This window comes from Gadus macrocephalus, chromosome 23 (genome assembly GCF_031168955.1).
Source record: "Gadus macrocephalus chromosome 23, ASM3116895v1".
In the NCBI taxonomy this organism is placed as follows: domain Eukaryota; kingdom Metazoa; phylum Chordata; class Actinopteri; order Gadiformes; family Gadidae; genus Gadus; species Gadus macrocephalus.
Window position 1 is genome coordinate 5,874,680 of NC_082404.1, and position 13,466 is coordinate 5,888,145.

At 41.0% G+C, this 13,466-nt stretch overlaps 1 protein-coding gene and 1 long non-coding RNA gene across 3 annotated transcripts in view; both read left to right on the plus strand.

Moving 5' to 3' along the window:
• LOC132452869 (uncharacterized) overlaps positions 1 to 2,062 on the plus strand; it is a 48,451-nt gene extending 46,389 nt beyond the window's left edge. For both annotated transcript variants that reach the window (XR_009524528.1, XR_009524527.1), the window contains exons 4-5: positions 182 to 270; positions 629 to 2,062. This is a non-coding gene — a long non-coding RNA (uncharacterized LOC132452869). The remainder of the gene's footprint in view (positions 1 to 181; positions 271 to 628) is intronic.
• A 2,509-nt stretch (positions 2,063 to 4,571) lies between these two features.
• Positions 4,572 to 11,497, plus strand: LOC132452859 (toll-like receptor 13). The gene is made up of 3 exons (XM_060045685.1): positions 4,572 to 9,102; positions 9,341 to 9,458; positions 10,867 to 11,497. Exons 1-3 carry the CDS (start codon positions 6,612 to 6,614, stop codon positions 11,126 to 11,128), a joined length of 2,871 nt encoding a protein of 956 aa, XP_059901668.1. The 5' UTR covers positions 4,572 to 6,611; the 3' UTR covers positions 11,129 to 11,497.
• Positions 11,498 to 13,466: the final 1,969 nt, after the last annotated feature.

Here is a 13,466-nt window from a genome sequence, read left to right on the forward strand (position 1 = left end):
AGCAACTCGGGGTACATTGGAAACATGATAAGAAGAGCCTGTTTTTGATGGTTGGATCGTACACCTAAATGTTTTTACATCAAAATATCGCCGAACCCCATGTTGGACAATGCTTGTTTTCATCCTTTCTATGTTTAGCTTTGATTTATCCTTACCTTTTCTTGTGACCCATTCCCCTTAGGTTCAATTAAGTTGACCTCTCCTTCAGGCGACTTAAAGGGAGACCAGATGTGCGGCAGCTGGGTGTCATGGTGCAGAGACCCAACGCTGGTAAATATTTACTTCCTCCTTGAACAGACCTAACGCGTCAAACGGCAATTATATAATCCCTCCTGATCTTTATAAAGGTCTGAAGACAAGTCTTTTCTGTGAACATCTCCACTGACTAGTGTGCTCTTAATTAAATTAAAGTTAATTAAATGCAGTAACTCCAATGCACCAATGCAATTTTTTTGAAACCTGGTTCTCCAGCACTAGGACTATTGCGGTAAATAAATGCTTGTTTTTTCGCTAATTTAAGTCTATGAAATCAAATGCTGATTGAGACCAGATGGGGCTGTTCCTGCATTTATAGACATTTGATTGCCCTTGACACTGATTCTACTTTTTGCATCATTTTACTTCACAGTACTGAACTACACCAGTGTGTCCTACTCCCATAAACCCTGAGGATCCCTGGATGGCTACACCAGCACATTAATCCACACCCAACATCAATGGAGAGAAAGTAATTATTTTCTCCATTTTATGTTGCACCACATTTTGGGGGAAGAATGTTTGAATCAATCTTTGTCATTTATTTCTGTACTCCATATCTGTAATCCCAGCTGTTGTATTTTAACACGGTAGCTGGGAACCCTCTTTATAGGGAGCGACTAGAGGGACGAGGCTGGAAGCAAACCTGATCCTGGATCTTAACCTTCTTTCTAAACCTAATGCCGCAATTTAACCGCAAATAAAGTGAAGCCTAAAGTAACTTGACTCTCTTACCTAAACTTGCTTGCCTAAACTCGCTTGTCTAAACTCGCTTGCATAAAACCTAAACTCGCTTGCATAAAACCTGAACTTGCGTGGCTAAACTCGCGTCGCTTGCCTAATACCTGAACTTGCTTGCCTAAACTCGCTTGCCTAATACCTGAACTCACTTGCCTAAACTCGCTTGCCTAAACTCGCTTGCCTAAACTCGCTTGCCTAAACTCGCTTGCCTAAACTCGCTTGCCTAATGCCTAAACTCGCTTGCCTAAAACCTAAACTCGCTTGCATAAAACCTAAACTCGCTTGCATAAAACCTAAACTCGCTTGCCTGTACTCGCTTGGCTAAACTCGCTTGCCTAATACCTGAAGTCGCTTGCCTGAAGTCGCATGCCTAATACCTGAAGTCGCTTGCCTAAAACCTAAACTTGCTTGTCCAAACATGTTACACAAAGTTAACCATCCATAATCTTTAACCCAAACCAGACTTGTCCCTGGGTCGTTCCACTTTAATTTAGAAGTTTCTTCTTTTACCTCATCTGCGTTTTGAGTTTCATTCTTTGAGGGCTTGAAGTGCTTTGGAGGATATTTGAACCTTTGTTTGCCGCATCAATAAACATGCTTTATCTTTACCCATTTTGTTTTGGATTGCATTTCTATGTGTAATCCGGCCAAATGTTCAGTGTCCTTGCATGTAATGTCTATGGTCTGACGATAATCTGACCTCTTCATGAAGCAGAATGTGTGTGAATGTTGTCCCGTGAGCTCCAGGCTCTCTGTGGGCCTGTCAACGTCTCTTTAGCAAAAGGTTGGAGAGTGAAATTCATTTTTGGGCCATTTTCATGTGTTCCTGAGTATTTCAGACCTGTGGTGTTTCACATGAGACCTTAATGGGAACTTTTCTTTTTCTGCCTGCATACGTAATGCCTACATTAGTAGGGTGATCACTGTTGATCCCAATATTGATCATTAACCACCTCATTCTTTGGGATTACAAATCATGTAATTTATGAGCATATTTGCAAATGCCTCCAAATATCAGATTGTGTAAAAACGAATGAAATGTAACCTTGATTTAAAGAAAATAAAACATCCAAATATTATAAACCTGTTTTGTGTTGCTCTCTTACCATGTGGAAATGAGCAGATAGATATGTTTAGCTCTGATTTGCTGCCTCCTTTTGGTGTGGTGCTGGGATTTGTTTAATATACTATTATCATTTCCAGGATAAGTTAATAACCTAGTATAGCCTACCCGGAAAAGAAGGGATATGATGGCCAGGGCAGGCTGTTTCGGTGTAAGTGAAATCCGCAAGCTGCTGATCATGTGAGAGAAGGTTATGTAGTCACATTAAAAAATACCTTGAAAGATGGTAGGCCTACGATCTACGAGAGACGCAGAGGAACTTTCCTTATGAGGCTTTTGTCGGGATAAAAAACAAGTGCTCAGCAAAATGAACAATAAGTTGAAGTTTTTGCAATGGTAAATAGTTAATTTCGTTTGTAGCCTTTACTCAGATGTGAGCTCATTCTTGCATGCGGGTGTCCGACTTGGCAGTGTAAAAACAATATGCCCAACAATATGGGCAGGATCTAGACCAAGCTCTCCTAATCGGGTCAGCAATAACCGGGTTTCAATGCCCAGAATCTGAGTTTGAATGCTACTGAATTAATGGAATGTTGCATTTTTTGTTTTACATCATAGATTCTAAATTGCGCGCCAATCAATGAAACCTTATGCGGAATCAGATAGTCGGCTCTTTGCTGCACATTAAGATAAATGTAGTTGTCACACAAGCTATTTTTGTAATTATTTCAGGGGGGAAAATGCCTTGAATGATGAAAAAATGTATTGAAAAATGTAGTAGTGCGTTCAGGATAAGGACTAATGTAGCATATGTCAGCCTAGGCCTAATCAATTGTGTTTTAATATCTTTAGCATTCATATTATTGCAGTCTAATCTTTTCGTAGGCTATTCTGTTGATGGCCTTGATGGGGAGATATTTTAACGCTTTTTAACCCCATTTTCCTGCATCATTCCTGCGTCGCCCCCTCCTACGGAGCCCATTTCAGCACCTCCTACGGAGCCCGTTTCAATCCTACGAACGTCGTGAGTGCAGTGAACGCGCGTTCGAAGCGCTCCAAAGAAATTTACGATGGCTTGCAAGATCCATCGTGAGAATGATCGTATGAGCATCGTTATCGGGAAACGGAGCCCTGATGCCCATGATCCTCTGTTGGTGCTTACATTGATAGATAGATTTTGGCTCTTATTATGAATATTCATGACATGCAAACATCTCGCCTCTGCTAGGCTAACAGCACTGTCCGTAACACATGCACGCACAAACACAGGACAGGAACACACACACACGGCCATGGTGGAGAGGTCATCTCTCTTATGACGTCACAATGAGCTGCATGACGTTGGAATTTTTTTCTAAGAATCTTTAACGTTTGCATGTCTACTGTTGCACACATATTGAAAAACGCTTCTGAACAAAAGACATCGCTCGACGATTTCCGTCTGATTATTAATAAGCTTATTCTGTCTGTTTCTGCAAGGAACGAACGGAAAACAAAGGTATGTTACGGTCACTTAAAGCTATACTGTACGATGTGAGAGAGCTAGCATGATTTGAAATTAGCTTCCGTTTACAGATTTCGTTTTTTTTTCGCTTCTTTTTCATTGTCCATAAGTTATTTATTGCTGTCAGGATGTAAAAAACAATTTCAACAACATATTAAAAAGTGCATATTACTGGATCCCGTACAATATGCCTTTGACGAAAAAAATTAAATGATTTACTAGGGAACGGGCTGTTAAATATATCAGTCAAACCTTTCTTAAGAACCTTCCTACGTCATTTGACGTGATCGCCCGTTTCCCGGCAACAGACGATCGCTTCGTCTGTTGCTATTCGATTAAACAATTAAATACAATACAAATATAACGTAAAAATAAGTGTTATCTAGCGATCCGTTATCTGTATTATGTTATTTCGTCTTTTGGAAACATGAGCCGAATGTTTTTTGCAACCTGCCCGGCAACAGACGATCGCGTCGTCTGTTACCAGGCAGGTTGTCAAGATGTAAACAACAGATGACGTAGGCCGGTACAATTTTCACCCCCGGTACAATTTTAACGTGACAGCGGCTCACTTGACCGCAGTCGGAGAGAGACCAGACCAGTAAAAGGCTTACAAATGCTGGGGGGAGGGAGGGGGATTATACTACAGACACCCGGGGTCTGTCCCTATGGAGGGAAAGTGAAACAGTTCCCCTTGATGGCTTCGTTAGTTTAAACTTAAACTAACGAAGTTTAAGTTTACGAATAAATCTTATACCGTTGGAAAACCTGTTTAGTACCCTTTCAAATAGTGCCCCATTTGTAAGGAAAATGCATTTGTGGAATGAGCAGCAGCGCTGAGTATGTGGATTGCGCCCACATACAAAGAAAGAAATTGACAAATCTTTTCTGCCATTGCCAAACAGGTTATTAGGTGAGCGCTGCATGCAGCGCTCAACTATTGTTTTTCATAAGTTTTATTAGTGAGAATGCTGTAGCATTCACACTCTAGATATTGAGATCTTTATTGGTGTGAATGCTGAAAGCATTCACATCATAGAAATGCTACATATTTGGTGTGAATGCTGTAAGCATTCACATCTTAGAAATGCTACATATTTAATTTTATATGAGTAAGATAAATTAATGAATTAGGTTTAATGAACGTGCCTCGTTGAATTTAACAAGCTTGGTGTTTTGGTGTTTAACGCCATAGGTTATCGGCTTTGTCATATCTGTCTGGGCGTGATGCATCTCTGGTCAGTGATTAAAAGTTAATATAAAACCAGTCCCTTTGATAACTTAAGTAATGTATTAATAACAACAAAAAGTGTTTCGATTGCAGTTTGGCTTCAAAAAGGCTCCTTAGAATATATGCCTTTCCCCTAGCAAGAGGAACCAAGTTAAAGCAGAAAAGGAAACAACTTACGGCAGCTCAGCTGCCCGCACGTCATTATGGCAAAGAGTTCACTGGGTTTGCAGTACAATTTCTAAATTACTGAAGTGCTCTATTAAGGTAATGAATCTGCATATGGGTTTGGATAAATGACACTTTATAAACAACTCATTAACTTGCACAGTTGAATATCTACTGTGCCTGTTTAGATTATAAAGATGAAGGCATGACATGAATGCATCACAGCATTCCGTTCACAGGAACCAAGAACCAATCATTTTGGGGGTATAACATGTTCATGTATAAAATAAAGAAGGAGATAAATTCTGAAGGTGGATATATTCCCCCTGGCGGGCGCTGGCTACAGCTCTGGCCTTTGCTTACGTCCATGTATTATATATTTATGAATCGCAATTAAAAAAATCACTCTATCAATGTGCACGCTTTCTGATGATGCGATGTGATGGTGTCCTCTGCTTCGACCCTGACGTTTTACCAGAGGAACCGCACAATGACCACTAGGGAGGGGGGGAGGTAATGGTGGTGGCAGGGGGAGATCCCGGGGTTTAAGTACCACGGCTGTGCCACAGAATGGACTAGAGTTGCTGAGATGAGAAACCCTTGAAACTCTGGGAGAGGGGGAGGGGCCTGAGGTGAAAGTTCTAAAAAGAGACGTTTGAATTTTGAACAACTCGTGAGCGCCATGAACCAATTGCCAAATACCAGTGGAAAGAGATGACAACTGTTGACCTCTCACTTCCCTAACCCAATAAGGGAAAGTTCAGTTCTTTAAAATTGTACTCTACTTTGCATCCTCCTTTACAACACAAAGAGAGGCACATTTAAACCAGACACATCCTTCTGATTGCTTCGAGAAAAATTACCAAAATATGTAAGTGTTTCACTCATAATCTACCTTTAATTGTTAGCAGATAATCAAATTCAAAGGCATTGAACATATTCTTATGTTAACCATGTGCTTATGTTTTCAATTTACTTTAGTCACAACATGTAATGAAAACATTTAGGCTTTTTATTGATTTATTTTGGTGTAATGTAACGAATAGCAATGACTTGAGTTTTGATCCTGTTGCTATATGATGTCTTGTACTGGTGATATATTAATTGTATGCTTTGATTGTTCTCAGCCTCACCTCACACACACACACGGACGGACGGACGGACGGACGGACGGACAAGGTTATTATCTGGATTAATAATTCACTCTAACAATGGTTGCCTCAAAACATCTAGTTTCTTCCTTTATATACGATTAATATGCAAATCAAAATGCAAAAAAAATCTTTTATGTTTATGTGGGATTTTTATGTTTTGTGGATTTAAACAAAAAATAAAATGGGTTTTCTGATTTGGAGAAAAGTCTTTCAAACAGCATTCATTCAAACATATGTTGTGGTATACTCATGACAACAGGCAGATTAGCATATTAATGACTAACTTTGTGAGTGAGGATGTATATAGTAAGATAAATGTTCATGAAATATCCGTCGCAAAGCGTACAGGTTGATATGCCTCAATGACAGTATTTCAATAACAAATTGTAGTGACCCTTTTCTGTTCATCTTTCTGTGTCTGTTTGACAGTGTTTTTGGATTGGCTGTTTACACGTGAACGTTCTGTGGCACAAAATTATCCCAACCAAAGGCGGAAAAATGGAAATGTGCTTCTGTTCATTGGGAATCTTTACTTTTTTTTTTACTCTGAACGGTTTATTTTTTCCAACTGCTGGTTATGTGCTGAAGGACTGCTGGATCACACGGCACACACAGGCCATCTGTAAGCCCATTGGTAGAACTTTAAATGTGTTTCCAAAGGACATTCCAGCAAGGGTGACGACTATGGACTTGTCCGTAAATAAAATTTCAAAACTAAATAATACAGATTTGGAAGATTTACCAAATCTGTTGCACATAGACCTGACAGAAAATCGGATCTCCGAGATAGAATCTGGCACTTTTGTGGGCCAAATTTCTCTAGAGGTTTTGATTTTAAACAAAAATAAGCTTAGAAAACTGAAGAAGGGTATATTTGATGGCTTAGTTAAACTCACAATGCTTGGACTTACTCACAATGAGATTGAAACAGTAGCACCCACCTCTTGTAAGTCTCTGACCAATCTAAAGTTTTTGGATCTAGGCCATAACAAACTGCACAACTTAACAAATTATCAGCAAATCTTACAGCAAATGCCACATTTACAGACCCTTCACGTTGGAGCAAACAATATATCCACTTTTAATTCGTGGGAGCTGTCAAATAAGCCTACAGAACTTGTTACACTTGATTTGTCTCAAAATGAGCTTTTGGTCTTTGTGCTCACTGCCGATATCTTTCCCAAACTCACAAAGTTGGGCCTTAATGATGGTATAAAGAATGGTATCGTCTGGGAGATGAATGACACATCACACCTTATTGGCATTTCTGAACTAGATATCAGTAGGGTTCACTCCTCATTACACGGACTGCAGGAAGTTCTGGAGACATTTAACTCCTCACTGATGAATCTGACGTTAAACCATATGAAAAAAAACCTGGAAATTCTCATAAGTATTTCCTGCAAAATCCCATCGCTGACCTCTCTTACAGTCCAACATAATAGCATCAGGGTTATTAATTCAGACATGCTGCACTTGTGCTCCAATGTGAATGAGTTGGACTTGGGGCACAACAAGATAACTAACATATCTGACAAATCATTTCAATCTCTTAAGCAGCTTCAAATTTTAGTCCTTATGTTCAACAGTCTCTCATCTGTCCCATATGCCATCAGGAATGTATCAACACTCTTTAAACTGGATCTCAGCTTCAATCGCATGCGTGTGCATGACTGTGAGGATTTTGCCAACATGACAAGTCTCAGAATTCTCTTTCTAAACAATAATCCTTTAGGTGCTCTAAAGGACTGTGTTTTCAGAGATTTAGTCCATTTAAAAAACTTGCAGTTGTCAAACTGCAGTATTCGTAAATTAAACGGTGCGTTCATCAACACCATGCCAAATCTCCAAGTGCTCAATTTGTCAAATAATCAACTCACTGTTCTAGATCAGGGAGAATTTAAAGCTTTGAAATCCCTTCAAAATCTGACATTAGATGGGAATAAATTAAGCAAGTTAAAAAGTGGTGCATTTCATGGACTGTCCAATCTTAGATACCTTACACTTCAGTCAAATAAACTCAAAGAAACTCAAATCAAAAACAATGTTTTTCGTGACTTGAAGGGATTAAAGTCATTGAATTTGATGAGCAATCACATTAAATATAAATCAGCTGAGTTGATTCCCAAGGCACCATTTGCTGAGCTTTCAAAACTAGATACATTGATTCTTTCAGGGCAACACGGTCGATTTGGAGCATACCTCCCTCAAAATCTTCTAAAAGGCCTGACAAATTTGTCAACACTCAATATCAGAAGTTCCCATCTTATGTATATGCACCCACATACCTTCAACTATACACCCAATCTGAAAGTGCTTTCCTTGAGTTCAAATGATATTGCTGACTTTGTTCATGGTCTGTTTTCTCCGATTCAAGAACTAAAAAGTCTCAAAATCTCACATGCAAGTCTGCAGTCTCTAGATTTTCTGCTGCTTGCTAACCTTACAGAGCTGAAGTTCTTGCAGGTGAGACATAATGCCTTTTCGGGGATTAGAGAAACTGTGTTACAGTCTCTGCCAGCACTTGAATACCTGGATATGAAGGGTAATAGCTTCAGCTGTGACTGTGACAAGGCGTGGTTCCTCCAATGGGTAATCACCAACAAGCAAACACAAGTGTTTGATGCGTACAACTTTGAATGCAACTCCCCTCCAAACCTTAAAGGGAAAAAACTGTTGGACATTGACATTCGATCTTGTGCAGTAGACATGGGCTTCATCTGTTATATTTCCACGGCATGTGCGGCCATCATGACCATAGCAGTCTCCTTCACCCACCATTTCCTGCAATGGCATCTGGTCTACGGGTACTACCTCATGCTTGCGTTCCTCTACAACTCAAAGCACAAGGACAAGCGTGCTCATCAATATGACGCCTTCGTCTCCTACAACGCAAACGATGAGGGCTGGGTGCTGGGGGAGCTGCTGCCCAAGCTGGAGGACGAGCAGGGCTGGACACTGTGTCTGCACCACCGAGACTTCCAGCCAGGTGAGGAGCCCTATCTTGAACATCATTGGCACATCCTAAACCTATATTAGCATACATGCTAGCATATACATTTACCTTTGATGCTCGATTAGGGGTCCAAATATTCCATAAAAACATAGATTTGTCCTTGAACTGGATGTAACTTGTCTCCATGCCATCACTTGAGAGATGTCACAGAGATGAGCAATTTGCTGGATGGATTCATGTTAATGAATTGTCACTGAACAATGCTTTTCAGGAAAGTCCATCATGGACAACATAACAGACGCCATCTATGGCAGCCGGAAGACCATCTGCGTAGTCAGTCGGGATTACCTGAAGAGTGAATGGTGCTCCAGAGAGATCCAGTTAGCCAGGTAAGAACACCTAGCTTTATAAGAATAAGGTAATTAAAGGTGCCATGGCATGCCACTTTATGGATGCTTTTATGTAGCTGTAAGTGGGCCCCTAATACAGTACTTGAAGACGTTTTAAGAAATTTAGGCTTGTTGCAGAATTATAGCCACTACGAGCCAGTCCCACAATGAGCTTTCCACAAACATTCCGTTTTTAGAGGCGGGTCAAGGTGGAGGGTGGGGGTGTGGCCCTGAGCAGCTTGCGGCAACGGTAACATGCGCTCATGTTTACAGTGGGCGTATCGCAATGGCGATGCGCTCACAGCTTTTGGCCGTGTTCTGTAAATATTCTAGAACACTCCGGGTGCTCTGGCGGGAGTCCTGGAGTGAAATAAATATGCCCTACTCCCGCTCCGGCAGGAGTAGGGCACCACCGCCTGCCGGGCTCCGGTGGGAGACAATCGCGGGCAACAATCCCTTTCTCCTCCATGTCGCGGTTCATGTACTGCTGGGAGTCAAAGCCTAAGTTCCTTTCCACCAAGTCCTTCTCAACCATGGCTGAGATAACCCTCCACTTCCACATCAATCTGAAGTAGACTGAACCGCGACATGGAGGAGAAAGGAATTGTTGCCCGCGATTGTGGACCGCGATTGTCAACCGCCGGAGCCCCGCTGCCGCGGGGCGGTGGTGCGTCGGCAGTGGGCAGCGGGCAGCGGTCAGGTTGATAATCAAGGGCAACAATACCTTTCTCCTCCGTGTCGCAATTCATGAACTTCAGGGAGTCAAGGCCGAAGCTCCTTTCCCCCAATTCCTCCTCAATCATTGCTGAGATGACCCCCACCACGAGTCTCATTGTGGAAATACCAGAGACGTTAGAGATCCCGACGTGTAATGCGCTATAACACCAACAGCAGAACGGTTATCCAAATAACAATGAAGTGTTCAACACTTGCGTCACAGTGTCTGTATTCACACACACACACACACGTGGCGCTCGCACGGTCGTAGTTCATTGTCACATTGGCGGGCCAAATTCTCTGGGCGGGCAAGGCAGAGAAAGGAGGGGTAACATGTACCCATATGACGACATACAGGGAAAATTGAAAACGGCTGAGCTTTCAGGCAGAGCAGGATACCTAGAGCTCGTTTTAGACCTAGCACCATTTCTAGTTACTGGGGGAACATAGACAGGTCAGGGGAACTCATATTAATGTTAGAAAACCTCATGAAGTGAATTTTTTATGACATGGGACCTTTAACGGAATGAGCTTTACATTTTTATTCGTGCAATTGTTTATCACCATTTTTTTATGCTTTAATATCATGTCAATTATATTCTACATCATGATTAACGCACAAAAGCTGTGGAATAATATATGTAGCATAAGGATGTAAGGTAGTTTAAAGTGAAACATTTCCATTCCCCAGCTTCCGTCTGTTTGACGAGCAGAAGGACGTGCTGATCCTGGTGTTCCTGGAGGACATACCCATGCAGCAGCTGTCTCCGTACTACCGCATGAGGAGGCTCCTGAAGAGACAAACCTACCTGAGCTGGTCCCGCGCAGACGCACACCCAGACCTGTTCTGGGAGAAGCTCCGGCAGGCCCTGGACACCCAGGAGCACCCAATGGGTGAGCATCTACGGCTCACCGTGGAGGACGGCCCCACTGGAGAGAGACCAGACCAGTAAAAGGTTTAAAAAGGCTGGAGGGGGTGGGGGGGGGTGAGACCCTAGACTCATTGGCAAATTCTTAATATGGGAATGCAACAAATATCAAGTTATATTCTCATCAAGGGCCTCCGTCCCCGTTTCAATATGATGAATTGACAGGGCAGACTAGGGCCAAAGGTGTGTGACAACCGTTTTTGGTAAAGCAAGAAATGAAACAATTGCTCATAAAAAAATTATATTAATACATATATACAGTGTATACATATATATACATATATATGTTATAGGGTTCTCCCCTATAATATATTTATTAGGTAATAGTGGCGCCACCATGTAATGCTTTCCTTTCTGAAACAGTCTTGGAGGAATCCACTCTGGGTTACAGCAGAGCTTCAATTCAGAGTAATTCGAACACGAGACGGAACACAGGTTTATTTTGTGACAATTCAGAACCTCCATTTCAAGGGCAATTTGCGCAAAGCTGCATTTCCCTTTAGGCCTACATTCTTTAAGATGCTGTTCCGTCTTCGTCTTGCTCTGATGACTAATTTCCTTAGTTTTGTGGAATCTCTACTTTATCATAATTTTATTCACTAATGCCCTGTTATTAATAAAGAAGTAAAGTCCATCTTATTGTATAACTCTTTAACACATTTAATCTTAAAAGGGCTTAACAGACCCAATACTAAGAACTCCCTGAGCAACATGAGTTCCAGAAGTGAAATCATGTTGTAGCTCCTTCATCATGTTTTCACTTTGAATGTTTTGTTTTTTTTCTCAAATTCTGTAAAAGTCATACTGCAGCCTATACCTCAAGTCGAAAACTCTTGACATTTTCAGGTATGGTTACCAATAACCAGTGTTGTGCCCGAACGCGTTAATTGAACGATTGTTCATGAACTCGTTCATATTTTGGGCGAACGTGAACTGAACGTACTGTATTACTGCCTGATTAACGTTACTGTGAACTCGTTCATTCGGGTGCCTGTGAACGGGACGCTAGCTTAGTTTAACTTCGTTCAATATGGGGGTTATTTGTTTATCAACACGGCGGATGTACGCGCAGAACGCTGTGTTGTTTGACCGGTTGCCATGGTAATCCCTGTGTGGTTAATTTGCAGTTGCGGTGAGTTCAGCTTACTGTCACATTAAACTGTAATCAGAAAATGCGGTTATATGCTATAGACCCTATAGTAACTTTCGTATAAAGGCTGGGACGAATTTCAAATTATAAATATGTACACTTTAGGTTGAAATTATTGCGATTCCCATATGAAACGAATGGCGTGGTGATTATTTTTCAAAATGAGAGCTGTTAAATTGTGAAAAATGAATTAAACTGTAATCAGACAACGGCTATATGCTATAAACCCTAGAGTATCTGTGGTATAAAGGCTGAGACGAATTTCGAATTATAAATATGTACAATCCATAACGTTAGCTCTCTGGCTCATAGCTCAGCGGACTAGAATACCTCATAGAATCATTGCTTGTTGGCCGGAAACGGAAAAGGGGGCTGTTTACGTTTGGTTGTAGTCTTTTCACTCGGTTCTCTGTCTCAACAGTAGGGCTAGAACCGAGCAAAAAGACTACAACCAAACGTGAACACCCCCCCTTTATGTTTCCGGCCAACAAGCAATGAGTCTTCCAACAGAAATCAATGAGATTTATAAAATGCGCTAAATGTGCAATAAACACGATAGAAACTGTATTTCGCTACGATACTTTCAACCACTCTATTTCATCCTAGACAAAACACAAAGCGGGCTCAATGTTCAAAATACCGGAAAAAACAAATAGCTCACAGCAACATATTGAAAAAAAGAACTATGAACTGGTTCAGTTTTTTAGAACTGTGAACTTAGTTCAAAATGTTGAATTATGGACGTTTAACTGAACTAGTTCATTTTAAAATTTGTGAACTGAACTTTGAACTAGTTCACGTAGAACTTTCCCAACACTGCCAATAACCCCCACTACCCATAAACCCAAATTTGTGGTACTGCACCCAAAGGTGGCGCTACTGTAAAAAAACATGAATTAGGCTTATTTCTCCTCACCAGATTGACCTGGACTCAAAATTCTGTCATCATATTAATCTCTTAAATCAGATGCATCTTTTTCACCCTGTTCGTCTGCTCTAAAAATGTTTACTTTTCCCACAATTTCATAGAAAAGCCAAACGTTCACAGTCTCAACCCATTTTGCCTATGTAATCATTTTGCAATTGTATAACTACCATACGGCTATCATTAGGTGGATACTATTAACAGTGCAAATTTTCAGATCTGTACTCTTTTAAGAAAGCCCTTAATTCTCTTGTGAAATGTGTGCTTGGAGTTTTCTTGATGTCGTG

Bases quoted from the DNA above. Each gene is read 5' to 3' on its own strand.
- LOC132452859 (XM_060045685.1), top strand. From the start codon at position 6,612: ATGGAAATGTGCTTCTGTTCATTGGGAATCTTTACTTTTTTTTTTACT. The intron at 9,103-9,340 runs GTGAGGAGCCCT...AATGCTTTTCAG, and splicing joins CCACCGAGACTTCCAGCCAG to GAAAGTCCATCATGGACAAC. The intron at 9,459-10,866 runs GTAAGAACACCT...TCCATTCCCCAG, and splicing joins AGAGAGATCCAGTTAGCCAG to CTTCCGTCTGTTTGACGAGC.